This window comes from Diabrotica virgifera, chromosome 6 (assembly GCF_917563875.1).
Source record: "Diabrotica virgifera virgifera chromosome 6, PGI_DIABVI_V3a".
NCBI classification, from domain to species: Eukaryota; Metazoa; Arthropoda; class Insecta; order Coleoptera; family Chrysomelidae; genus Diabrotica; species Diabrotica virgifera.
Window position 1 is genome coordinate 82,555,434 of NC_065448.1, and position 27,309 is coordinate 82,582,742.

The following is a 27,309-nucleotide window of genomic DNA, read 5'->3' on the forward strand; positions in this document are numbered from 1 at the left end:
AAATCATTTAAAAATGCACACTGGAGAAAAACCTCACAAGTGTGAAATTTGTTTTAAGCAGTTTAGACAAGTATGCCATTTCAAAACACATATGAAAACCTTACACACCGGAGAACAGCCGTAAAAGTGTGAAATTTCCTTTAAGCAATATACACACACCCAAACTTATATGAAATCACCATGAATTTTAAAGTAATATTTATTTCTTTTGAAAAAACTTGTTATTGTTGCGAAGATTAAAGGTTTTTTATTGAAAATAAACGAATATATAAGAGAATCGGATAGTACAGCCCGGTACGGTATAGATTATTTGCTTGAGTTTCAAGTTGAACGAAAATAAATAAACTAACTTTTGCGTCCAAAAACGAAAATATGCCTCATGTGGGGTTATACAACTTACAACGAGGAAAGATTATTGGTCTTGTGGAGAAAGTAATGTTCTCAGATGGACATAGCTGCAGAGCTAGGCGTAATACAGGGCGTTCTGTCCAAAACATATGCTAGGTAACAGGCAGTGGCGACGCGTGACTTTTTCTAAAGTGTTACCAAAACCAGATGCAAAAAATCTTATTTAAAAAAAAATGAAGATATGGCTAAATGTATATACATATAGCTTCAATAATATCATTTTGTATATCACTTGAAACTCTCGAAAAAACAGTTGATGTTTCTAGATGTTGGCAAAATTTTTGATCTTTTTTGGCAATTAATGTTAACAATTCCCTGTAATTGCCTCGAATGTCAGAGCCGTCGCCCTCAAAATGACCACGAAACGCTAATTCTTGTTCGGCCAAAAAACATACGGTACATATCTATTCTAAGTGAGCTAAGGATATACGAGTACCTATCTATTTTTTTAACAAACTCATTATGTTTAGCAATATTTGCTTTAAATGCTTGGTTAAGAGAACTTTTGATTTTTGTTTTGCCAAACTGAATCAAATTGGGTATACATCTTACATGTAGGTAACGGAGAAATTTCATGTCTCTTTTTTAAAACTCTAAACCTATTTAAATCGTGAACCTGGTCCACCCATTTTTCTGTAAAAACCAGAAGACATGGCCAACAATACAGTCTATTTTTCTTGCAACCACATAACCAAGGATTTTTACTGTACCAACTAAATTTAAAATATCGAGCTAATTTTTTAAATTCCTTTTTTAAATTGTTTAAAATAGGTCTTTCATTTTCAATAATCCCATTTTATTTTTCAATCAGAATTACTTTTCAAGTAGTTGATCGATTACGCAGCGACACTCATCCATGGTGAACTGCACGCACACTTTTTATTATAGGTACTGTTAGCAAATTTAAATCTAGTAACAGCCCTACTGATATACACAGCGCGCTTACGCCCAACGCTCCTTCAAAATTTTCACACTAGCCGGTCCCGAGCCGCCCGAGCGACAGCGAGATAACCATTCATTGTCACCACAAATGAGACTGGTAACAGAATATAATAAAGTGCAACTGAGTCACATGAACTCGCCAATATTTTCGTGTGTCTGGCTATTTACTGAATTAGGTACTATTAATACATAATATAATAATATATTTTTATTGGTAAAAATAAAATAAAATAATAAATGGAATTATTCATCGTCATAAAATACATATTTATTTGCAAGCTTTTTAACTGTTACCAATGGTAACAGTGGTTACATGGACGCTTCGCCAGTGGTAACAGGAACTAGGAAAGCTCAAAAATAAAGCAAGGGAAAGTCGTCAAAAGTAATAACGGCTCTCCACGATCGTTTAATTGTCCAATCAGCTGGAAGACACCCAACCATTTCTCACCTGCAGCTCTAAAAACAGCTTTTGGAACCTACAGGTGTAACTGTTTCAGTTGAAACGATAAGAAGAAGAGTTCGTACCAAGAAGTATACAGCAGGAGACAGTTATGGGTTCCCGAGTTATCCAGGCAGCACAAGATTGATCGCCTAAATTGGTGTCTTCACCACCAAAACTTTTTTTTTTTTTTGGACTGAGGTGGAACGCTCTTAGCTGACTAGGGAAGATGTCCCTAGTACTGTTGGACTCGGACAGGAGAGGAGAACACGCCAAGGCACAGAGACCAGAGTATGACCCATGTGTCCCGCGTGCCCCCCATAACCAGCCGCCTACCAACTAAAACCACCCCCTCTTCCGACCCGGAATATCCCTGAACGTGTTCAGTGGATGAACGAAACATGGGGATATTCCGCGCAGTCTAAAAAGGATGTCTGGAGATATCTTACGTGTTAAGAAATCCTATTATGCTTGCCTAGAAGCGGCAGGCACATAGCAGGAAGTCTGTATCTTAAGTTTGAATAACTGGACCCAAAGCACCTGCCTAAAAGCGGCAAACGCTTGTGGACTAGGTCCTGGCTCAAAAAGTTTCACCAGAGCAGCGGAGAAACTTAGCTAGAGGCATTATCGTATCTATGGTCCTGGATCAAGGATTCCTCTCAAGAGGAAGAGAAAATTGTCTTTAGTAAAGAGAATTAAGGTGTTGAAAATTTGTATTGGACCACCATAATAATTTTTTTTAAATATATACATATATATATTTTTTATATACATATATTTCATACACGCATATATACATACACATACACACATACGTACACATATACATATATTTTTTTATTTTTTTTGCATTTTTTTACGTTTTGTAATGGCCTGGAGTGACCCACCTCAGCCATTTTGCTCCAACCTTTCCATTAGGGACTTACGCTTCATTATTTTTGTTACAATATCAATAATGGTTTCAAAGTTGCTCTTACTGCTAGTCGCTATTCGCAGAAAATTATCAGGTCCAAAGTCGCCTAGCCTATTTCGCAGGGTGCCCTGCTCACGGGCGAAAACATTGCATCTAAAAATACAATGTTCCGCATCCTCCCTCACGTGGCAGGTTTGACACGTGTCATCGTTTGATTTCCCGATTGCGAAAGTGAATGCTCTGAAGGATCCATGTCCTGTTAGAAATTGGGTAAAATAATAATTGACACGCCTAAACTTGCAGTCGTACCACGTCCCAACATCTGGGATCAGCCTCTTAGTCCACTGGGCTTTCGCGTGCTCTGCCTCCCATTCCCTTTGCCAGTCTTCTATGATCCGCACGCGTGCGATTGATCTTACTTCCGGTGACCATTGCCGTTTTCGTATAATAATTGGCGTTCCTTGGCTAATAGGTGAATGGGGGGCTCGCCCGCTATCACCTGCAAGGCCTTGGTAGAAGTAGTTTTATATGCACTGGTGACTTTCAACAGAGGTTTACGCTGCGCTCTTGTTATCATATCCCTGTACTTTTGGTATCTTAGTACCCCGAACCAGACTGGGATTCCGTACAGAAGGGTAGACTGAACGATATGTAGGTATAGCCTTCTCCTGGAACTGTTCGGACCTCCAATATTAGGTGTAATTTTTTGGAGGGCCGTCGTCTGCACTTCCGCCTTCTTCACCACTCTTTCCAGGTGTTTAGTGAATCTAAGTCCTTTGTCGAGGTCTATACCCAGATATTTAGCGCAGCGCGTCGCCTGGACGTTGTTATTTCCTAAGCGGAACAACAAGTCTGGCCCATTTCTCGGGGCTTTTAGGATGGTGACCTCTGTTTTGACATCTGCAAGTTCAAGGTCATTGTCAATCATCCAATCATTCACTTTCTTGTAGCAATCTTCTACGGTCTCAACTAACACCCGATACATGTCACTAGTCGTGAGAATGGCCAAGTCATCGGCGTAGGCCACGGCTACACTATCTCTGCCATATGGAATCTCTAGCACTCCATTGTATAGAATATTCCATAAAGTTGGGCCGAGCACCGAGCCTTGAGGTACCCCGGCTGTTAGCTTTATATCTATATTTTTCTCCACAGTTACATACCTATCTGTGAGGTAGCTTTTAACAATGTTTATTAGGTATTCTGAGATATTGGCGGCTTCCATTTTTTGTATAATATAACCCCAGTTTGCACAGTTAAACGCATTTCTGACGTCGAACATAGTTATCACGGCCCACCTCCTTCTTGTATTCCCTACACCGTCGGTGATGTATTTTACCGCGTCAATCGCCGATCTTGCCTTTCGAAAACCGTATTGCCTAGCCGAAATTACGTGCTTCTCCTCTAGTTCTGCTTCCAAGCGGTTTTTGATTATATTTTCGTACAACTTGCCTAAGCAATCTAAGAGACAGATTGGTCGAAAAGAGCTAGCCTCTCCTGGGTCCTTTCCGGGTTTCAGGATTAGTGTGAGGCGTGCCCACTTTAGCGCGTCGGGAAATTCCTGGGCCGTAAGGAGCTGGGACATGATGTTCGTTACTAGTTCCGGTTTCGCATTAGTCAACAGTTTGATTGCTTCGGATGGCACACGGTCTGGTCCCGGAGATTTCCCCGTCTTTAATGATTCCACAGCTCTGGTAAGTTCCATGGGGGTAACTGCATCCGGGCGCGTGCATACATTCGGGACGAACGAAGTATCCGGTTTACTGGGGAAGAGGACATTCGCGATTTCCCTTTTTCTATTTTCTGATAGTCTATATGGAGTTTCCATTCTCAGGCTTTTTGTTGCTATCTTGTAGGCCTGACCCCATATATCGTTTTCCAGCGCATCGCACAGATTTTTCCAGCAAGTACGCTTGGAGTTCCTGATAGCTTTATTGAGTTCCTTCTTGGCTTCTTTGTATGCTTCTCTTGCCTGCTGGGTTCTGGCTCTCTGTGCGATACGTCTCATCCTAAAGGAGTTAGTGCGCTTATTCTGTATATCCTCATTCCACCAGTATGGCACAGTATACGATGTGTATGTGCTGCTTTTGCTCGTTTTGTATGCACGTATTACCGCACTTCTGAAAGAGTGGAAGTTAATATCTTCTCCACGCAGATTCCCAATATTTTCGGTAAATCTCTCCTTATTGAAGGAGAGGATCCTTCTGCCGCTACCTGACATCCCCTTGGTGCCGATCTCGTAGAAAATGTATCTGTGGTACGTGAACAAGTTATCGTCCAGCACGTCCCAGTTCGTTACTTTCCTGGCATACTTACTTGACACCAGCGTAACGTCGATGTGGCTTCGTGAAACTCCTCTCTCAAAGGTATGTTTGCCATTATTGGCAATAATCAGGTCGCACGACAAGATCCAGTCGTTCCACATCTCACCCCTGCGGTCATTTCTCGGAGATCCCCATAGAACAGATTTCGCATTTATATCTCCTGCGATTACAAAGTTATTCTCCACCAAAGCTGTTTCCATGATGCTGTCCACCTTGTCCCGATAAACCGTCATATTGATGTTTGGAGATATATAGCAAGCAATGATAGCCACGTCAAGCATGTTGATCTTGACTACCCCCTCCTTCTTGGTTATCTTTTTAATAGCAATATTTTTGTTCACAAGGTAAACAGCAACATCCGAGAGGGTGTCCGAAATCCAGCCAAACTTCGTAGATATGTTCTTGTTCGGCTCCGGGACAACGATCATGTCCGCCTCGATGTCCAGGGCTTTCGCGTAGACCAGATCATGCGCCACCTTGGCTCTTCCTACATTAACTTGCAAAACTTTAAGAGGTTTATTCCTGGGTACCGCCATTGCGCGTGTATGAATCTATACGGGTCAGAGTCTAGGCTCTAGGCTCTGTCTAACGGGTAGGTGGACCCACCCTGAGGGGATTGTTCCCTGGAGCAACGCAGGCCCTCGGTGGCCGCGCCCAGCATGTCGTCAAACTGTTGTAACAGCTTACTCGCATTTGGAAAAACGCCTCCATGGAACACCTCGTCGTCCATTTTCTCCATTTCTTCTTCGGTGGAGGTGCAACCGGAGGCCTCGTTTGTTGGAGTCCCCTCATGTTGCCTGCTTGTCGTAGCGGTGAATCCGGAGGTCTCGTTTGCCTTGGTCAGAGTTTTTTTCGTAGTTGGTGGGTTGGTTGTCCCACTGGTTGTAGCCTCCTTCTCTTTGCTTGTGGCAACTTCGTCTATGGGACCGGTCCCGTTGGTGGGCGGGAGAACTCGGAAAAAGGGGGCATCAGATGTCTTGTTTCGCTCCGCCGTTCTTGCTCTTTGCAAGGCTTCTCTGAAGGCGGTGCATTTGCCGCTTCCATGCCTATGGGCCTGATTGCATGTCACACAAAACTCCTCTTCCTTACAGCTCTCCTCGTTGTGACCGGCCTTGCCGCATCTAAGGCATAACCCCGTGCGGTCCGGACCGTCGCATTTCGATACCTCGTGTAGGAAGCTCCAGCATTTCTGGCACTTCCTCACTATGTATCTCCGTTCGACCTCGCATCGGGCTAGGCCCACCTTCAAGTATCCAATATCCAGTAGTCGACCTGCTGCCTGCGCGCTTAATATTAATGTCGCTGCTTTTGTGTCGCTGCGCATAGGCCGAATCTGTTTGATAGCGAAGTTCGGCTCCCATGCCCCCAGCTCTTGTATTATGGCTGCCTTTATCTGGGCCTCCTCTGTGTTTGCCGTCATACCCCTGAGGTGTACTATGGCTTGCTTCTCGGTGCCCACGAGTTTCGCCGTGAGCCCGCTTTCCTTAGTAGCGATGGCGTTCCTAATTTCACTAGCCGCGTCTTGATTTTTGTCGAGAGTGATTAGAAGCCCTCCATCTTTGGTGCTGCGCAAACTCTGGATTGCCTCCCTAGCTTGCGTGCAACCGACAGCCTTTTCCACGCCCTCCAATAGCTGGGAATATGTTGCATCCTTCTTTGTGACTATGAACCCATATGTGGGTCTCTCGCGTCTCGTCGCCGTGGTATGTACTACAACTTTCGACACGTCGGTCTTAGAAAAGATGACCTCCGCCATTTTCCTTAGGTCGGCTACTGTCATATAGCTCACGTGGTGGAGTGCCACGGAGTCTCCGGCTTTTACTTCTTCTCTGGCGCGCACCAAGGCTTGCCAAAGCTGCTCAGGTGTACGGGATGTCATCTTTATGATTTTTTCTTCTGTCGTCTCTCTTACTCCCCCCCTTCTCACTGTGTAAGTATTTTCAAGTACTTCGAAATCCCCTTTGAGGGTGGACAATGTAGGGTATCTGTCCCTAAACAATCTTTGTATAGAGAAGGCCATTTCCTGATCATTTGGTTCAAGAGCCACCACTTTAGTGTTGCAGGTGGACTCTAGCGGGCTTCGGACCTCGGTTTTAGTTTTCTTGAATATCCTCTCAGGCCAGTCAAAACGGGCATGTCTCATAAAGTCGGCGTACGTATGCACTCCCTCGAGACTCGCCATCTTGACCGCCCCGGGAGGGCCGTGCCAGGCGTCAGTTTGGGTTCCGATCTCAGCTGTGGCTGGTTTTTTGATCTCCAGGTCCACTTGTGTCTCGGTATCAACCGTTAAGGGCTCCACTGGTTCTATAGAGTTATTTATTAGCCACGTCTTTAAACGTTCAAATCTTTGTAGAGCATGATTCTTTCTCATAAGGCAGACCTGCTCCTTTATTGGCTTGGCCGTATTCGGAGTGTCTTTTATTTGCTTACCAATCTTATCTAACTGTACAGTTAGCTCCTCAAGGTAATCCAGTAGTTCAGTAGCTTCGCTACATTGTTTCTTTTTGTATATACCTTTGACTGCTATGTCATCCATGTTCAGTTTCCGTTTTAGATTATTTTCGATACTATTTTCTGGTAAAGAGTTTTGCCTCCTCCTGAAGTCTCTGTTTCTTCCCGGTGTACCGCCCGGGTCGCCCGCGGTTTTTTGTGTTTGCTGTGTTGCCATTTTGGTCCCACGAGTAGCTAGGGAAATACTATTCCGCCATCACAGAGCCCCGCATGTGGTGGTAAGGCTACGTTTCAACGGGGTTTCGCCAGGTGCCCCGAGGGAACCGTTTATGACCACGTATCGTGTGGCCATCCATCCTTCGACACGGTGTCTCACATCTTGGATTCCGGATTATTTATTGAGGTTTACTCCTCTAGGCTTTTGTCACGGTTGCCTCCGGACGCAGTGGCAGTCTGTATTCACAGTCTACGTGGAGTTTCCGCGCAAACTGCTGCCTCCCCAGTTTAGCGGGATTGGGTTAGGAATGTGGTGGGGACATTGATTGGGTGGGGGTAAGACATGTCGGCTACATTTGGAGAGAAATGTTCATTCTAAGAATGAAAAAGAGTTTGGCGGAGATCGAGTAGGCCCCGAACCCCGTTCATGTTTGGATGAGGCGATCCGAGCAATGTGGGGTTTTTGTAGCCGCAGGAAAGTTGGAGGGTAGAAAGACAATTGCTGAAGGCGAAGACGCAGCATCTGCTCGCCTCAGTTGCTGCGCCTTTTAGCGTCCAGCGGCGGTGTCCGGCGACCACCCGGTGCACAGACGCTGGACGCTGGGACTGTGTTTGGTTTCACTGGTCGTGCTCTCCAAAACTGGAACATTGGGAATGGACAAAAAGTGCTATTTTCAAAAACAGTCAGGATTTAATGTAATCAGATGGAAAATCAGATGACTCACGAAATCGTATACCTAGAGGTCGAGGAAGACAAGCAAGAATGAAAACTGTCAGATCTGTTCACAAATATACAAGGGGAAGTGTAATGTTCTGGAGAAGAATTGTGATCCGTAAAAAAACTCCTTTAATTTTCATCCAATCAACTTTATCTGCTCACAGATATGTTGATAACCTGTAGTCAGGCTCTGGAGAGGTGCAACAGGAGAAAACTTAATTTTATTGCATGATAATGGACCTCTAGATACCATTAGAGTGACTACAGACATCATTGAAGCAGAAGGTATCCCTTGTTTGGAGTAGCCTGCTTGCTCACCCGAGCTTAATCCTATAGAGTGTTTGTGGGATATGCTTAAAAGAAAAATTAGAGCTCGCCGGGATAATCCACAAAACACCGCACGGCTAGTAGAAGCTGTTTATGGGATGGAGCAACCTACCACAACAAAATGTTGATAATTTGATTAGGAGCGTGCCCACGCAAACTGAAGCTTGCATAAGGACTAGAGGTGATAACACTGACTACCACAAAATACAAAAAAAAAATAAATAAAAATAAGTTAAACATTATTCGTTTTACATTGAAATTTTGTATGCTATTGACTTTAAAACAACTACTTTCAATTTGTTTGTTACATACTTTATTGTTTTATTTAATTGCTATGTATTTGTTATTAAATTGCTTTAAAATAAATATTGTTTGACTTCGTGTGTTCGTTTTTTTTTAATTCGCACGGAATAGTAAGAAATATCAGATGATTCCATATAAGTTTGGGTGTGTTTATTTCAGTAACTATGAAATTTATTTATCATGAAATTTTGTGTGCTATTGACTTTAAAACAACTACTTTCAATTTGTTTGTTACATACTTTATTGTTTTATTTAATTGTTATGTATTTGTTATTAAATTGCTTTAAAATAAATATTGTTTGACTTCGTGTGTTCGTTTTTTTAAATTCGCACGGAATAGTAAGAAATATCAGATGATTCCATATATGTTTGGGTGTGTTTATTTCAGTAACTAGGTACTTTGAAAGATTATACAGTCGGAAAAATGAAAGAATACCCATGAACGATCACATCAATCACTTATTTTGTTTTTGCTGTCTTTTTCTATAAATAACAAACGTTTGTTATAGAAAAAGATAGCAAATACAAAATAAGTGATTGATGTGATCGTTCATGGGTATTCTTTCATTTTTCCGACTGTACAAACACTCACCGGCATGAAAAACGGAGCACTTGCATTTTTAAAATACGAACTTAAAATTTTAATTCTCTTCAAACTTTTATTATTATAATAACGTACTAAAGAAACAAACTGTTATAATTAATTTCTAATAAAACTTAAGTGCTTATCCGAAAAAAAAAATGCATTAAAATTCAGAAATACATAATAAGTCCACTATTCTTATTACTTTTAAAAGTGCAAAGGTAGCTGTTAGTATTCTACTTGTTATTCTTTTGTTGTTGATGTGAGTAAACAGTCAAGTCGAATCAAATGTCAAACACAATTTGAAGTTGAATTGCGTTGATTTAATTTCAAGAATTATGGTTGTAAATCCCGAAACAGCGGCTGCTTACGTTGCTTCAAGACTAGTCGAGGAAATGAAGCATTTTGACTCGCAATTTTTTCGTCCAGCATGAATTTACTTGAAATTTTCACAGAAGGTAGGAAATAGTCCAAGGATCATTTTCTATATCATGCTGCTGTACGCTAAAACCTTGGGGGTAGTTGCCACCCCATCTCGGGGGTGGGAATTTTTTATACCATGTAAATCGATGTAAAAAGTAATTTTAAGAAAAAAATGTTTTACATTTTCTTCGTAAAACTAATATTTTTCGAGATATTCGTGGTTGAAAGTAACAATTTTTCGACGGAAAAATCGACTTTTTTAGAGGGTTTTTTGAGAATAACTCGAAAAATATGCATTTAATCAAAAAAACTGTAGATATCAAAATTGTATCTTTTAGTAACACAAACGAAACCGTTTTTCTATAATATTTTTACGACCAATACAAACCGAGATACGGTATGTTAAAGGTTAGCTTTTTTCGTCAAATGCATAATTTGAAATAATCAAAGCCAAATAACGGGAAAACTTTGCATTTTCCAGGAAAACTTACATGATGTTTTTTCAAGCATACAATAAGATCTTTCAAAAAAAAATAACAAAAAGTTTCTAGCATAAAAATTGAACAACTTATGATCAAAAAAAAGTCGGTACCTGTTTTTCTCTACGAAAAGAACAGTGAAAACAACCCCCTAACTACCCTTGTAACTAAAAATTGGTCTTCCCCTTTCTGTAATTCCTTTTATATTTATATTATCAATACACTTAAGAAGTTTGACCTATTTAAAAGGCCTAATTTTAGAAAAATTTGAGTTTAAAGAAAAATTGATTTTTTGCAATTTTGCATTTTTTATCATTTTCTTCAAAATATCTCCGAAAATACTGGAGATACGAAAAAAATGATAGACTACTAAATTGTAGCTTTTTCATAGCTAAAATTTTCTTATGCATAGATTTTCATTAAAGTGAACAGTTAGCGAGATATAGCTGTTTAAAACATATATTTACGAGTAAACATCCACTCATTCGAGCCCTTTAAACCCACTTCAATTAAAAATTAAGGGATCTTACGGAATTTAATTTACACAGTCTTATTACTCTTCAAAAATCCTACAAAACGATTATTGAAAAAACTTTTTATCGCCAAAAATGAAGGAGCTATGTTTATAAAACTAATTTTTTTTTCGAAAAATTTGAATAGTCCCCTTATAGAGTATTTTCAACGTATGTACCTATATAATACCATAGAGCCGGTTCGTATACTGAATGCCTAAAAAACTATTTGTATGTGTATTTTTATATATTTGTAAATTCGTATTTTTGTGTAAATACATGTTTTTGTAATTCTTTAATTCTACTTTTTTTCTGTATAGATCTATTAAATTGTCTACTTATAAAATTTGCAATGCTATTAAGGGAGGTTTTCAATGGTTTAAATATTATGATATTATATCCTAAAGCATAAAACAATCATTATTTAACCAGTCAAAACCAAATTTTACCTATATTAAAGTTTACAATGTTTTTATATAATTTTTGACAATAAGGGTAGTTTACACGCCTAAAAATAATCAACGCCCTTGAGCATTATATAGAATATGAAGTACAGGGTAAGATGATCCTAACCCCAAATTTTTATGTAAATTGATGCAAGACGAAATTATTCTTTTAGGATAAGTAAACTTTTCATATATAGCTCCAACAAGGGTGGTTTTAAGGGTTGAAATAGTGTGATATTATATCTTAAAGCACAAAACAATCATTATGTAACTAATAAGAAGCAAATGTTGACAATACTAAAGTTTAAAATGTTATTTTATAATTTTTTCAATTAGGGGTGGTTTTCAATTAGGGGGTTAAAAACCAAAAGCGTACAACGGCTCAATATAGAAAATGAACTAGAAAGTGAAATGAGCCTAATCCAAATTTTTTGTACAAATCGATGCTGGACGAAAAAATTGCGAGGTTTTGCCATTTTTCCAGCTTCATTTCCTCGACTAGACGGAAGAAGCGATATGTTGCTCAAAAGTATCAAATATCCAATAGTACTTTGCACCGTATTTTTACACGTTTCTTGGCAACCGCTTACACTAGACGACCTGAAACCGGTCCCCAACGAAGAACTAGTGGCCCGTGATGATCGTTTCATCTTCTTACAAAGTCTACGAGATCGTCATGCCACGGCTGTACAAATCCGAAATCATATGCATACTAATTCGTACAAAATTACACGAACAATTAGACGAAGGCTTGGAGAAGCAAATTTAAGCAGTCGCAGACCTGCAACAGGCCTACAATTTCTCAGTCGTCATCGAGTTGCGCGGCTTCAGTTTGCTAGAAACCATGCTCATTTTGCTGTAAATAATTGGAGGCACGTTTTATTTACCGATGAGTCCAGGTTTACCTTGCGGTCTCCAGATGGACGTGAGAGGGTATGGCGAAGACCACATGAGCGTTTTGCAGAATGTACCTTCAGTCCTGGGGTAGGCTACCAAGGGTTCTCAATTATGGTGTGGGCTGGAATTTCTCTAGAGGCACGTACAGAATTGTTCATCGTTCCGAGAGGCTCCATAACAGCTGCCTGGTACATTGATGAAATTCTCTAAGATTTATTGTGCCTTATGCTGGTTTTGTTGGAAATGACTTTGTTCCGATGCATGATAATGCCAAGCCTCACAGTGCGAGAATCACTCAACAGTTTTTAAATTAGGTAAACGTTCCTGTAATGGATTGGCCAGCATTGAGTCCAGACGCAAATCCAATCGAACATGTTTGGGACATGCTTGGGCGCAGTGGCGGCTCGTCAGAGGAGGCAAGGGAGGCTTAGCCTCCCCATAAATTTCTTACACACGCTACACTGTTTTGTTTATCATGAATCGCGAAAACAACAAGGACTCTCACTATTATACAACGTGTAAATTCCATATTATTACTAAATATCCATACGCACGGAGCATTAGCATTAGAACGCATGGTCGCGTCTCAGTTTTATTATTATTGTAGGCAAGGCAGGACCCTGGATTATCCCGAGATGCATGAACGGAGCCGAGAAGCGGAACAGCCTCCGTAGCTGATTCACCGCGCAGCGCATTTAAGGAGACCCGGTCTCCTAACAGTGGCATCTACGGTGCCATCGCACGATGCCCGGAGATATACCAAGGGAGGCAAAGTAGCTTCTCGGCTCCGTTGCGTGGTTGTGTCCGTCTCGGGACAACGAATTTTAGGGTCCTGACTAAAAATAATGAAAAATCTAGAAGTGCGAATTTTGTTATGAAATTTGGTATATGGGGTTAGAATAATATTTGGAACAACTTGTTCAAATAACTTTTTCCGACATCTGTAACTCAAAGCAAAATATCGGTAATTTATCGTGTTTTTGAATTCGCAGTAGGCCGCGTTTAGAATTAAAAAAATTCAGTTGAGTATCTTAAAAAATGTGAAGCTTCATCCTGTATGGACTGCAAAACTTCAAATCTGTATTTATTTTGATATGCATAGGTATCTATTTACAGAGATGGAATTGTTAACCAATAAACAACACAAACTTTGGTATTAAACTTTTACAATTAGACTAACTATTTTTAAAATGATATGATATCATGAAATTATGAATTATGATGATATTATGAAATGTAAATAAAAAATGGTCAAAAAATGGGGCCTTAAATTACATTTTTTGGCGCATTTTTTTGCTAGTGCAAATTTGTCTAGATATTTTACAGTTAGGTATAGCCTTCCCTATTGTAAAAATCACGAGCCGCCACTGCTTGGGCGAAGCATACGAAGTCGTGTTCCTGTCCCTTTAACCTTAAATCACTTACAAGAAGCCCTTTTAGAGGAATGGGAACTTATTCTTCAACAGGACATTTCTCATTTGATTTTAGACTTGCCAAGGAGAATTCAGGCAATAATTCGAGCATGTGGAGGAAACATTCATTATCAAAATCAGTTTGTCCAGACACATGATTTAAGTCTTCATTAATTGAGCGTCATTTTGTGACAACATTTACTTCGTTTTTTTCCTTAATTTTTAAATTGTTATCTACTGAAACAGTTCTTTGTTCAAAGTTAAATTCTTATTAGAAATTGATCCAAGACAAATTATGTTCCGCCGCATTCATAGATCATTTAATATTTAGTCTAGACTTTGAAAATTACTATATAAAAAAGTATTTGAAACTTATCCAAACATGTATTATAAAAACAATAAATACATTTCAGCAATAAACTTATATTTCATTAGATATCTCCAAGCTCTACCAAAACCTAATTATTAAAATAACCTTAAAAACAAAAAAAAATGGTATCAGTAAGTATAGCTATACTCGGTTAACTCGGGCAATATATGGTTCCAGCTAGATGGTGCTATGTCACATACTGCGAACACTTAAAGAAAGCTGTGATAGAAATATTTCCGGGCACACTTATTTCACAAAAAAATGTGACATTAATTTTCCGCCAAGACCTTCAGACCTTATCCCTATAGATTTTTTCTGTGGCGTATTTGAACAACATCGTCTAGGCTAACCTACACTACCAATTTCCACCGAAGAGCTGAAACAAAACATTCTCAACGCTATTAACATTGTTCTGAAACTATTTCCTTGTAACATCTTATGAGATTTACTATTTTATTAGGGAAATAAGCCACAATTCAAGTTTAAAAGGACACCGCACACATCTTATGAAAAATATAATATCACTCAAATGAAATAAAATTTTTCGTTTAATACATATAATTATTAATACAGATTGGTCTCGCAATTTAAAGAATTTCGTATCATTGCGCCAATTCTGAATTATCATTATTAACGGCGTTAATTGTAATTAATGTTTAGCGATATCACATTTTTGAAGTAAAACTGTCATTCATAAATAATATTAGTCTAGTGGCTATTCACAAGGGTTTACTCAGCATGAGATAAAAGGATTAGAGGAAGTCCGACTGACCAAATTATGCCTACTTTATTATCAATAACAATAAGATAAGAATAAGCCTTTGCATTAATCTCTCAGAATGATTTATGGAGTACCGCATTAGAATACCTTTTTTCTCTCTTTGCGACGTACATTTCCATTTGATTTCAGATTTATTTATATCAATTTGCGCTCTTATTATTCAAAATACAGAGTTCGCGCAATGATATGAAATTAGCGTAATTTCAAGACCAATCTATTCATGTAAATTTTATTTCATTTAAGTGGCATTCTATTTTCCATAAGATGTGTGCTGTGTCCTTTCAAACTATTTTATAGGGGAATAAGCCACAATTTAAGTTTTAAATTTCAATTTGAAACAAATATTATTATTTCCAAACTTATTCCCAAATAAAATAATATAATAAATTCTTATTAACAACACTATAGTAGATATGGCTAGCGCGTCTGTCTCAATTTGGGAATTTTAATTCAATATAGAAAGTATAGAAATTCGTTATTTCTTAAACCAGCGACTTTAATTAAATGTCAACTTTATGGTAGGGGAGCCCAAGCGGGGATTTTTGCAGTTACTCGAGCGCGTCAGATTAGCATATGGGAGAAACCTGGTACCATGTAGATGTACCTCTACCATATATTGGCTCTTAACACAGGGGAGTTCGTTAAGGGGGGCCCGAAAAAAAAAATCTATCCTTAAAAAAACTCGAAATTGTCAGATTAAGATAAGGTAAGTTAAGTACATGGAAAAGAGTGTATATTTCAAAAATCTGACGATTTGAGCCGGGCGTAAGGAAATGGGTGAGTCCCAAAGTTTCACAAGAAAAAAACGAATATTTCGCGAAATGAATGACAGATCGAAAAACTAAAAAATATGTGCCCAATATTTTTTAAAAATCTATCGAATGATACCAAACACGACTTCCCACGGAGAGGGGTGGGGGGTAAATTTAATATTTTAAATACGAATCCCGCGATATTTCGCGAAATGAACATCAGATCGAAAAACTGTAAAATACACTTATTCAATATTTTTTAAAAATCTATCGAATGGTACTAAACACGACCTCCCATGGATGTGTGGTGGGGGGTTACTTTAAAATCTTAAATAGGAGCCCTCATTTTTTATTGCAGATTTGGATTCCTTACGTAAAAATAAGTAACTTTTATTCGAAACATTTTTTCGAATTATGGACAGATGGCGTTATAATCGGAAAAAACGATTGTTGGAAATGGAAAATTAAATTAAAAAATGGCAAGCGCCCACTAAAATGGAAAACTTTACTTAATTTTTTTTGGTTTTAGGACCTACTCTTCACAACCCAATAGGTCCCCAAAGCGCTCGAGTGACTGCACATTTAGCATACTTTGCTCCCCTACCATAAAGTGAACTTTAGTTAATGTTCACTTTAAGTTGATTATGAAACCGGGCGTTAAGGAAGCATATTCGGACTAGACGAATTGGGTTAAATTATCTTAAAATTATCTGAGGAATATCCGGTCTTCGTTTATCGGGAAAGTTCTTGGGCACCCTGTATAAATCCACTGACTGAGCTGACATGATGTTACTGCATTTATGCTCGGTTTCATAATCACTTAAAGTGGACTTTAAATTTTAAGTTGGTACCTTTATCAATGCAATTCATATAGGTAAATGTCTACTTTGAAGTGAACTTTAGTTAATGTTCACTTTAAGTTGATTGTGAAACCGGGCGTTAATCCCGAGTTGTAGTGATTCGTTCCGTTGTTGACCGATTCGATCAAATGCGCGCGGATCTAAAACCTCCCGATAGGCGCTGAGATTTGAAAATTTTTGTTTTGTAGCTTATACATTAACGTTTTTTATATATTTTGATTTTTATTTTAGACATTCCCCAAGAGAAGGACACTTGGGACGTTATGAAAACAATAGACATAAATCCATCTAATAAAAAACAATGTACAAGTCAACCTGCAGAAGAAAAAACTTTAAAATGCCATGTTTGTGGTAAGCAGTTTAGCAGAAAAAATCATTTAGATAAACACATGAGAACTCATACTGGTGAAAAACCTTACAAGTGCGACATTTGTTTTAAGCAGTTTAGCGCAGCAGGCAACTTGAAAATACATTTGAGAGTGCATACTGACGAAAAACCTTATCAGTGTGAAATTTGTTTTAAACAGTTCAGAGAAAAAGGTCATTTAAAATCACATATGAATGTGCACACTGGGGAAAAACGTTATAAGTGTGAAATTTGTTTAAAACCGTTTAGTGAAGCAGGTAGTTTAAAAATACATATGAGAGTGCACACTGGAGAAAAGCCGTACCAGTGTGAAATTTGTTTTAAGCAGTTTAGTGAAGCAGGTAGTTTGAAAAAACATTTTAGAGTCCACACTGGAGAGAAACCTTACAAGTGTGAAATTTGTTTGAATCAGTTTTCTCAACCAGGTGGTTTGAAAGCACATATGAGAGTGCATACAGGAGACACTTACAATTGTGAAATTTGTTTTAAGCAGTTTACTCAAGAAGGTAATTTTAAAAATCATATCAAATCACACACTGGAGAGAAACCTTACAAGTGCGAAACTTGTTCTAAGCAGTTTAGTGAAGCAGGTTGTTTAAAGAAACATTTAAGATTGCACACTGGAGAAAAACCTTATAAGTGTGAAATTTGTTTGAAGCTGTTTTCTGAGGCGGGTGCTTTAAAAGCACATTTGAGAGTGCACACTGGAGAAAAGCCTCACAAGTGTAAAATTTGTTTCAAGCAGTTTTCTCAATTAAATCATATGAATCAACATATGAGATCGCACACCGGAGAAAAGCCTTACAAGTGCGAAATCTGTTCCAAGCAGTTTAGTCAATCTGGTAATTTGACACACCATTTAAGAGTGCATACTGGAGAAAGACCTTATAAGTGTGAAATTTGTTTAAAACGATTTATTCAAAAAGGAAGTTTAAAAACCCATTCGAGAATACACACTAGAAGAGCTGTAAACGTGTGAAATTAGGTTTAAGTATTTTATTATTTGAAAGAAGTGTTTGCACCAGTAGATTTATTCGAAGATGAAGAAATAAACAGCTATTTAGATGCTCTTTGTCAACTATCACCACCTGCTAGAGCAATTACTCCATCAGAAATTATGGAAGAGATAAAGAAAATCAACTCCCATAAAGCTCCAGGTTATTATCTAATAGTGGGAGAAATTTTCAAACATTTACCAAGAAGAGCTATCGTGTTTCTCACTACTTTATTCAACCGAATTCTTCATCTTTGCTACTATCCAACGCAATGGAAATTTGCTGAAATTATCATGATCGCCAAACCTGGAAAGCCTTTAACAGAAGCTGCCTCTTACAGGCCTATAAGCCTGCCGCCTATACTTTCTAAAATATTTGAGCGACTACTGCAAAGCAGAATAAATAGTATAACCTCGATTAATAATTTAATACCAAATCATCAATTTGGCTTTAGGGAAAACACCACAACTCAGCAATGCCATATAGTAAATTTAATCAGAGACGGTTTGGAAAACAAGAACATTTGCACTGCAGCATTTCTAGATATTCAGCAAGCCTTTGATAAGGTTTGGCACCAAGGGCTGTTATACAAACTAAAAACAAAAAAACCGAGTCAGATTTACTTACTTCTAAAATCATACCTTTCCAATAGACATTTCGATGTCAAAATGGAAAAAGATAACAGCAGCTACCAACTCATAAAGGCAGGAGTACCCCAAGGCAGTGTTTTGGGACCATTTTTGTACTTATTATACACTGCTGATATACCAACTACTAACGAAACAACCATCGCCACCTTTGCCGATGATACAGCAATAATTGCGCTTGACCATGATCCAGTAGTGGCCTCTAACAAGCTACAAACACATTTAGATCGATTACAAAACTGGCTCCAAAAATGGAAAATCAAAGTAAACCACGAAAAATCGGCTCACATAACATTTACGAACATGTAAATTGTCCACATGTTACAATAAACCACCAAGTTATCCCAATGAAGACCGAAGTCAAATATTTAGGTATTCATCTTGATCAGAAACTAAAATGGAAAGCGCACATTAAAGCTAAAAACAACAACTCCAATTAAAAACCAGACAAATGAATTGGCTTCTTGGTAGATCACAATTATCCATAGAAAACAAACTGGCAATATATAAAATAATACTAAAACCTCTATGGACCTACGGGATTGAACTATGGGGATGTACGAAACCATCAAACACCAAAATTCTGCAGACATACCAATCAAAAACTTTAAGAATCATTGCAAATGCACCCTGGTATATTTCAAACCAAACATTACATGAGGACTCCTGCATGCGACCAAACATAGAAAAAGAAGTATCAATCACAACAACGAGCTGATTTCCACGCTTACCAATCGTCCATTACCAGTTCGGAGACTCAAGAGACAGTGGCCAGAAGACTTGTGTGAGTGACATTTGTGTTAGTGAATAAAGTGAACCGGTACTGGCCGGCAACGCCTACAAAACATTACATAATTTATTAGTTTTACTTAATACTCCTTTGTACAGAGTAGATTGTAAATTTGCAAGATTTCAAATAAAAGAAAATCTGGTAATTTGACACACCATTTAAGAGTGCATACTGGAGAAAGACCTTATAAGTGTGAAATTTGTTTAAAACGATTTATTCAAAAAGGAAGTTTAAAAACCCATTCGAGAATACACACTAGAAGAGCTGTAAACGTGTGAAATTAGTTTTAAGTATTTTATTATTTGAAATATTATACATTGTTTAGACTCAGGGGTCACCAATTGTGCTCACCAGGGGACCGTAGGCTAATTTTGTGCGGACCGCGATTAAATTCAGAATATAGTGTTTTGCAATTTTGAAAATGTTTGGCCATGAAATTGTGTACTATGTTTGGCTCAACTTATGTGTGCGAAGCAACACAACTCTTTCAATAATAAACTTTATTAAAAATCGGTACACATCTCAGCTAACAGATAAATATCTCAACTCCTTAATGAGAGTCAGTTGCAGTATAGTCCACTGAAATATTCTCAACTGCTCAAAATTGGCAAAGAAGACGAAAACCTTTTGCAAATATGTTTTCGACCCTCAGGAATCCGAATCTGAAATTAGTTTTGCGAGAAAATGCCGGGAAATCCGGAAAAATCGTAAAATAGAGCTTTTCTGCAGTTTTCTTGAAAACTACAATAGCTAGCGGAAAAATAATCAAACCATCGTGTTTATTTGACGACTTTACATAAAAATAGATATGTTTTTTGCGAGAAAATGCCGGAAAAACTGGAAAAATCGTAAAATAGAGATTTTCCGCAATTTCCTCGAAAACTACAGTAGGTATCGGAAAAATAATCAAACCATCGTGTTTATTGAACGATTTTACATAATAATAAATGTGCTTTTTTGTGAGAAAATGCCGGGAAATCCGGAAAAATCGTAAAATAGAGATTTTTCGCAATTTTCTCGACAACTACATCAGCTGGCGGAAAAATAATTAAACCATCGTGTTTATTGGACGATTTTACATAAAAATAGATGTGCTTTTTGGCGAGAAAATGCCGGGAAATCCGAAGAAATCGTAAAATAGAGATTTTCCGCAATTTTCTTGAAAACTACAGTGGCTAGCGGAAAAATAATCAAACCATGGTGTGTATTGGACGTTTATATAAAAATTGATGTGCTTTTTTGCGAGAAAATGCAAGGAAATCCGGAAAAATTGTAAAATAGGAGATTTTTCGCAATTTTCTCGAAAACTACAGTAGCTAGCGGAAAAATAATTAAACCATCGTGTTTATTGGACGATTTTACATAAGATTAGATGTTTACTAAAAAATAAAAGTAATCCCAACGATAAGGAATTAAATTCTTGTGTAAAGTGATAAAAACTTGTGTGATATCGAATATAAACAAAGCAGGTTTTACAGTAGGTGGAAACAAAACAATATTATTGTGAATGGTGTATTTCTACAGGAAAATAAAGCATATTAATAACCAGAATCAGCTGTAAGTAGAAAACTTTATTATAATGTAATTAATTTTATTATAAACAGATAACCAGTGCCGGGTTTTAATTTTTACCTAGGAATAAAAGTGCTGGAAAATTAGTAACGGCCAGCGCGGGTGCGGGTGGGAATTTGAACTGTGAGTAGAGTTCCCCACGAAACTTCACCCGTGACGCATTGACTAATAACTCTAGCACGAAAAATATCTAGGAATTAAGAACAATGAGTTCAGATAGCGAATTAGCTGATGAAATGAAAAGGTGAAGGGGAGAGGAGGAACATCCCAGCAAAAAATCAAAAAGAACAGCTATAACTTCACAAAAAACAGATGAAGAAAACATAAGCGGAATGGAACAAATGATGAAAATGGTGAGGGAATTAGCAATGGATATAAAATACATAAAAAAAGACCAATATAGATCTGGAGACGAAATCACACAACTAAAGAATGAAATTAAAGAACTGAAAGATTAACAAAGCAGCTACAAAGATAAAATTAAAGAGCTGCGAGAAACAAACGAAAAAGCTATAAAACAAATAGGTCAATTAGAAAAAGAAATTAGTAAAGCAAATGAAAAAATAGAGAAATTGGAAAATGAAAGAAAGAGGAAAAATGTAATAATACAAGGAATAACAATTAATACAAATGATCAGAAAGTTTTACGAGGGGCTATGGAGAATTTTATAGAAAAAGAGCTACAAGTTTCAGTAGATGTAAATGGAGCAAGGAAAATAGGAGAAAATACTGTCATAGTGGAACTTAACAGCGTGAAAAACAAAATAGAAATAATGAAAAATAAAGGTAAATTAAAAACCAAAAATAACGAAAGAATCTATATTAATGATGATATGTCAAAAGAAGAAAGAATTATCCAGAAAGAAATTAGAAGCAAGGCTATGGTAGAGAGGCATAATGGAAAAAATGTAAAAATAGGATACCAGAAGCTAATCATTAATGGTGAAATATGGACATGGAATAGCAGTCAACAACAACTCATAAAAGAGAAAAATATACATCATTTGTATCAATTTTTATTCCTTGTATTATTATATTTGTCCTCTTTCTTTCATTTTCCAGTTTCTCTATTTTTTCATTTGCTTTACTAATTTCTTTTTCTGGCCGTTACTAATTTTCCAGCACTTTTATTCCTAGGTAAAAATCAAAATCCGGCCCTGGTTATCTGTTTATAAAAAAAGTAATTACATTATAATAAAAATTTCTACTTACAGCTGATTCTGGTTATTAATACGTTTTATTTTCCTGTAGAAATACACCATTCACAATAATATTGTTTTGTTTCCACCTACTGTAAAACCTGCTTTGTTTATATTCGATATCACACAAGTTTTTATCACTTTACACAAGAATTTAATTCCTTATCGTTGGGATTACTTTTATTTTTTAGTAAACATCTATTCTTATGTAAAATCGTCCAATAAACACGATGGTTTAATTATTTTTCCGCTAGCTTCTGTAGTTTTCGATAAAATTGCGGAAAATCTCCTATTTTACAATTTTTCCGGATTTCCTTGCATTTTCTTGCAAAAAAGCACATCTATTTTTATATAAACGTCCAATACACACCATGGTTTGATTATTTTTCCGCTAGCCACTGTAGTTTTCAAGAAAATGGCGGAAAATCTCTATTTTACGATTTTTTCGGATTTCCCGGCATATTCTCGCAAAAAAGCACATCTATTTTTATGTAAAATCGTCCAATAAACACGATGGTTTAATTATTTTTCCGCTAGCTACTGTAGTTGTCGAGAAAATTGCGAAAAATCTCTATTTTACGATTTTTCCGGATTTCCCCGCATTTTCTCGCAAAAAAACACATCTATTTTTATGTAAAATCGTCCAATAAACACGATGGTTTGATTATTTTTCCGATAGCTACTGTAGTTTTCGAGAAAATTGCGGAAAATCTCTATTTTACGATTTTATTACTGCTAAAGAAGAGAAGGCCAAAGGGAAAATTGCTAAGGTGGGATATCAAAAGTTAATTTTGGATAATGTGTGTGTGTGTGTTTATGTTTTATTGGCACTGGTTTAAGCAACCAACTGGCCAGTCAATGTGTTTTGAATTCTCTCTTTTACAAAATATATGCTTAGTATCTAAATTTAAAACTATTAGTACTACTGTTTTTTTTTACTCTGTTTTTTTTATTATTTTTTTTATTATATTTTTTTTAACATTTTTTTTATTACATTTTTTATTTTTTTTTTAGTTTTTTTTTTTTTTTTTTTTTGTATATTTTTTTTTATCGCGCTAAGACCTAAACCCGATTCAACCTCGCGGAGGTTTAGATCTTAGTAACTTTTTATTTTATTTAATTATTTTTTTTTTTTTTTTTTTTCTTTTTTTTTTTTCTTTTTTTTTTTCTTTTTTTTTTCTCAGAGCTTTAATTTTAAACAATTAACATGGTTGTACAAAATTTTATAAACATCTAGATTGTTTGATTGTAAAAGGTATATAAGATTAAAAGGAAATTGTACATTAACTTGGACTAGATTGGCAAAAAAGTTTGATATTTCAATAAAATGTAAAGGACATTCTAACAGCATATGTTGTAGATCAGCTAGCTCTCCACATAAACATTCATCATTATCTACAAGTCCTATTTCTCTTTTGTAGACTGGAGTCAGACAGTGATTACTTCTTATTCGACAAATAGTTTTGATAAAGCCTTTGTTGGAAACTTGATTAAACCATGTCTTGATGGGAAGTGTAGGCTGGATTTTTTTGTAATAATTTCCTTTGTCTGAATTATTGTATTGTTCCTGCCATTTCGTCCGTTTGATAGATCTCATAATAGAAATTATGTCTCCCATAGGAAGTTGATAAGTATGCAGAGTGGATTCCTTCGTTGTTGCTTTTTTAGCCAGATCATCTACTATTTCGTTGTTTTTTATACCAATGTGTGCTTTTATCCAACACAATATTATATTTTTGCCCGATTTCAAAGCTTCACTGTTCATTGCTATGATGTCACTGATGATATAATTTTCTGCAAAATTATGTACATTATATTTCAATGTCTTTACAATGCTTTGGCAGTCTGTAAATATAACATAATTGAGTTCTTTTTGATTAATACATATTTTGTATGCTTCTTTGATTGCAATGAGTTCAGCTGTGAAAATTGTCATTTTATCAGGTAATCTGTTGTTTATTTTTATACTTTTTTGTGGGTAATATATAGCATATCCAACTTTTCCTTCCATTTTTGAACCATCCGTATATAATTTCTGATAACTCCCCCAGTTTTTTTGTACACACTGAAGGTGGTCTATTTTAGTAAGGAAGTCTGTCGCACGAATATTACTTAAATGACACTTAACTGGAGATAAATAATCTTCATAATTTAGCTTTCGAGACGAGCTTTGTTCAATTTGGTGTATGTCGCCAATGGAATTAGAAACGTTGAGGAAGCTTTCCACAACTAAAAGCAGTTTCTTTTTTTCCCAGTAATAATGAGTTAGGTATGAGGTGGTTAAATGAACAATTTTATTTAATAGCAGTTTATCGTTAACCGCTGTTTTAACTATAAATTTCTCACTTAGGTATTCCCTGCGTAATGAAAGTGGAGGTTCATTAAGCTCACATTCCATGACCAATATAGGTGTGCTACGAAGATAACCAGTGCATAACCTAAGTGCCTTATTTTTGATCCTCTCGATTTTTTGGAGTACAGAGTTTGATGCTGAGCCATAAAAAATAGATCCATAGTCTAAGATTGATCTTATCAAATTTCTGTATAGTAATATTGATATGTTTGGATCAGCTCCCCAGTTACTGACACTTACAGTCTTCATGATATTCATTGCATTTTCCATTCTTCGTAATATGTAATTTGTGTGTTCTTTCCAATTTAATTTGGAGTCTAAAAATACGCCAAGAAATTTTATTGAAGTTTTATAAGGAATACTAGTATTATCAAATTGTAGATGGCTTTGAGGAACATATCGTTTTTTAGTAAAGGTAACAATGGTTGATTTACTCTCTGATATTGTTAAGTTATTATCGGTAGCCCATTTTTTTATAATATTCAATGTCGATTTAAGGTAGTTATTACATCTATCTATTGACTTATTTTCTGCATATATCGCAACATCATCAGCGTACTGTAGGATTTTTATGTGTTGAGGAAGTTTAGTTTCTAAGTCAGCAGTATACAGTGTATATAATATAGGACTTAGGATGCTAAGATGTGTATCGGGAGTTAGATTGATCTCCATTTAATCTAACGTGAACTGCTCGATTAATGTATAAGTTAATGATGTTCCATGTTATTATCTCGGGTATTCCTATTTCCAACATTTTCGCGTAAAGTATGTGAAGATTAACGTTGTCGTAAGCCCCTTTTATATCTAAGAACAAAGCACTAACTGCTTTCTTATAAGTAAAGGAACTATAAATGTCTATTAAAAAGTGGCAGAGGCTATCTTGTGTGGATTTACCTTTTCTAAAACCAAACTGACTTCTTGGTAATAGGTCGTTCTTTTCTAGCCAAAATTCCAGACGGTTTTTAATAAGTCTCTCATATGTTTTTAGTATACAGGAAGCCAGACCGATTGGACGGTAAGAATCCCAATTCTTTGATGATTTTCCTGGCTTTAAAACCGGGATAATAGTGTAAACGTGCCAATCGTCAGGAATCTTTATGCGGCGCATCCAAATTTCATTATATATATTTAGTAGTGCAGCCTTACCAATTCTTGAAAGATTTGATAGCATCGAGTAATGGATATTATCGGCACCTGGTGCTGAATTTGAGTTTTTCTTCAACGCAAAGTTTAGTTCAGTGGCAGAAAATGGTTTGACTAGGAAACGGATTGGTTCTGGATAGTCGTACAGAGCATTTAGTTGTAAATCAGGAATTACTAATTCTGCAGACGGCGGTGTGATATTTTGATGGAACTCTTCTATCCACGAAGCTTCCGACAGAATAACAGGGACTTTGTTCTTTGTTTTTCTATTTTTTATTCGGTTAACTTTTGACCATACATCTTTAATAGGGACTGACCTATTTAGGGATCCGACATAATCTCTCCAGCTATTTCTTTTAGTTTGTTTAGTGATCTTCTTGACATGTGCATCGTCTTTTTTATACTTAAGTAGGTTTTCATGGTTTGGATTTTCTTTGAATATACAAAAACTTTCCTGTCTTCTTCTGACTGCTTCTTCACATTCTAAATCCCACCAGTATTTTCCTCTGGAAGTCGGTTTTTTTATTTTAAATTTGGGGATGCAGTAGGATGCAGTTGTATTTATATTGTGCAAAATTTGTTCATAAGAATTTATATCTTTAAATTGAGAGAATACATCTTCCGAATACTGTTCATATAATTTCCAGTCGGCATTCTTTAAATTCCACTTTTGTGAATATGGATTATATGTATGAGTTGGTTGATCCTCTAACTCTACTCTTATAGGTGTATGGTCTGAACCAAATAGGTCTTGAAGTGTTTTCCAAGTGATCAGGTGGTTTAAGTCAGGAGTACAAATGGTCAGGTCTATTGCCGATTTCGAGAAGTTCCTAAAGAAAGTAGGAGAGCCATCATTTTTGAATATTAAATTATTATCGTCTATACAGTCCATCAAGATTTTACCTTTCATATCTGTTTGGTTGTCTAGGCCCCAGGCAATGTGGTGAGCATTAAGGTCACCTCCTATTATAAATGGTCTTTCTATAGATGTTATGAAATTGTTCCATTGTTGTAACAATAACTTGGTTCCTGGGGGAACATACATAGATATAAATGTGACAGTATATGACTTAAACTTTATTTTTATTGCTACTTTATTGACGTTTATTAAATCTACTTTCATGGTGACTTCCTCGTAATATAGGTTTGAATTTATTAAAATTGCTGAGCCACCGCCAACAGTTACTGAAAAGCGGTCGTCTCTGACAATATTGTACCCGTGAAAGTTATAATACTTTTCTGGTTTAAATCTAGTTTCTGATAATAATGCGATATCAACTTTCTGGTCTTCTAATAGGTGGATAAGGTTTTCTCTATTAGAGTTAGCCGATCTACAATTCCATTGACAAATTACCAATCTATTCATTATTATATAAGAGAGAACTTAAAACTGATTGAATTGAATTTACTAGAACTGATTTTTCTGGAATTTCAAAATTTTTGTGATTTATATTAGAGATAATACTTGTAACTATATTTGATATTAATTCTGTTAATTCTTTTGATGGTTCATGTATTTTAGATCCTTGTTCTGGATTAAATGTAGATTGATACGAAGAAGAGGTGATAATACCACCAGGTCTGTTGGACATGGGGTTTAACTTTATTATTTTTTGATGTTCCATTGTTACTTGGTCTGGTGAGGAAGAGATAGGTCGTTTGTATTTTGGTGGTTTTATTATTGTAT

At 36.6% G+C, this 27,309-nt stretch overlaps 1 protein-coding gene and 1 long non-coding RNA gene across 2 annotated transcripts in view; one reads left to right on the forward strand and one right to left on the reverse strand.

The window, feature by feature from the left end:
* LOC114342224 (zinc finger protein 664-like) overlaps positions 1-19,505 on the forward strand; it is a 115,020-nt gene extending 95,515 nt beyond the window's left edge. The window contains exon 3 of the mRNA XM_050653462.1: positions 16,788-19,505. Coding sequence (XP_050509419.1) covers positions 16,788-17,902 — 1,115 coding nt within the window. The 3' untranslated portion in view covers positions 17,903-19,505. The remainder of the gene's footprint in view (positions 1-16,787) is intronic.
* Positions 14,158-22,537, reverse strand: LOC126886548 (uncharacterized). The gene is made up of 2 exons (XR_007698681.1): positions 22,140-22,537; positions 14,158-14,539 (listed from the first exon to the last, which is right to left on the reverse strand). It is a non-coding gene; the product is annotated as an uncharacterized LOC126886548 (long non-coding RNA).
* Between the last annotated feature and the right edge of the window lie 4,772 nt (positions 22,538-27,309).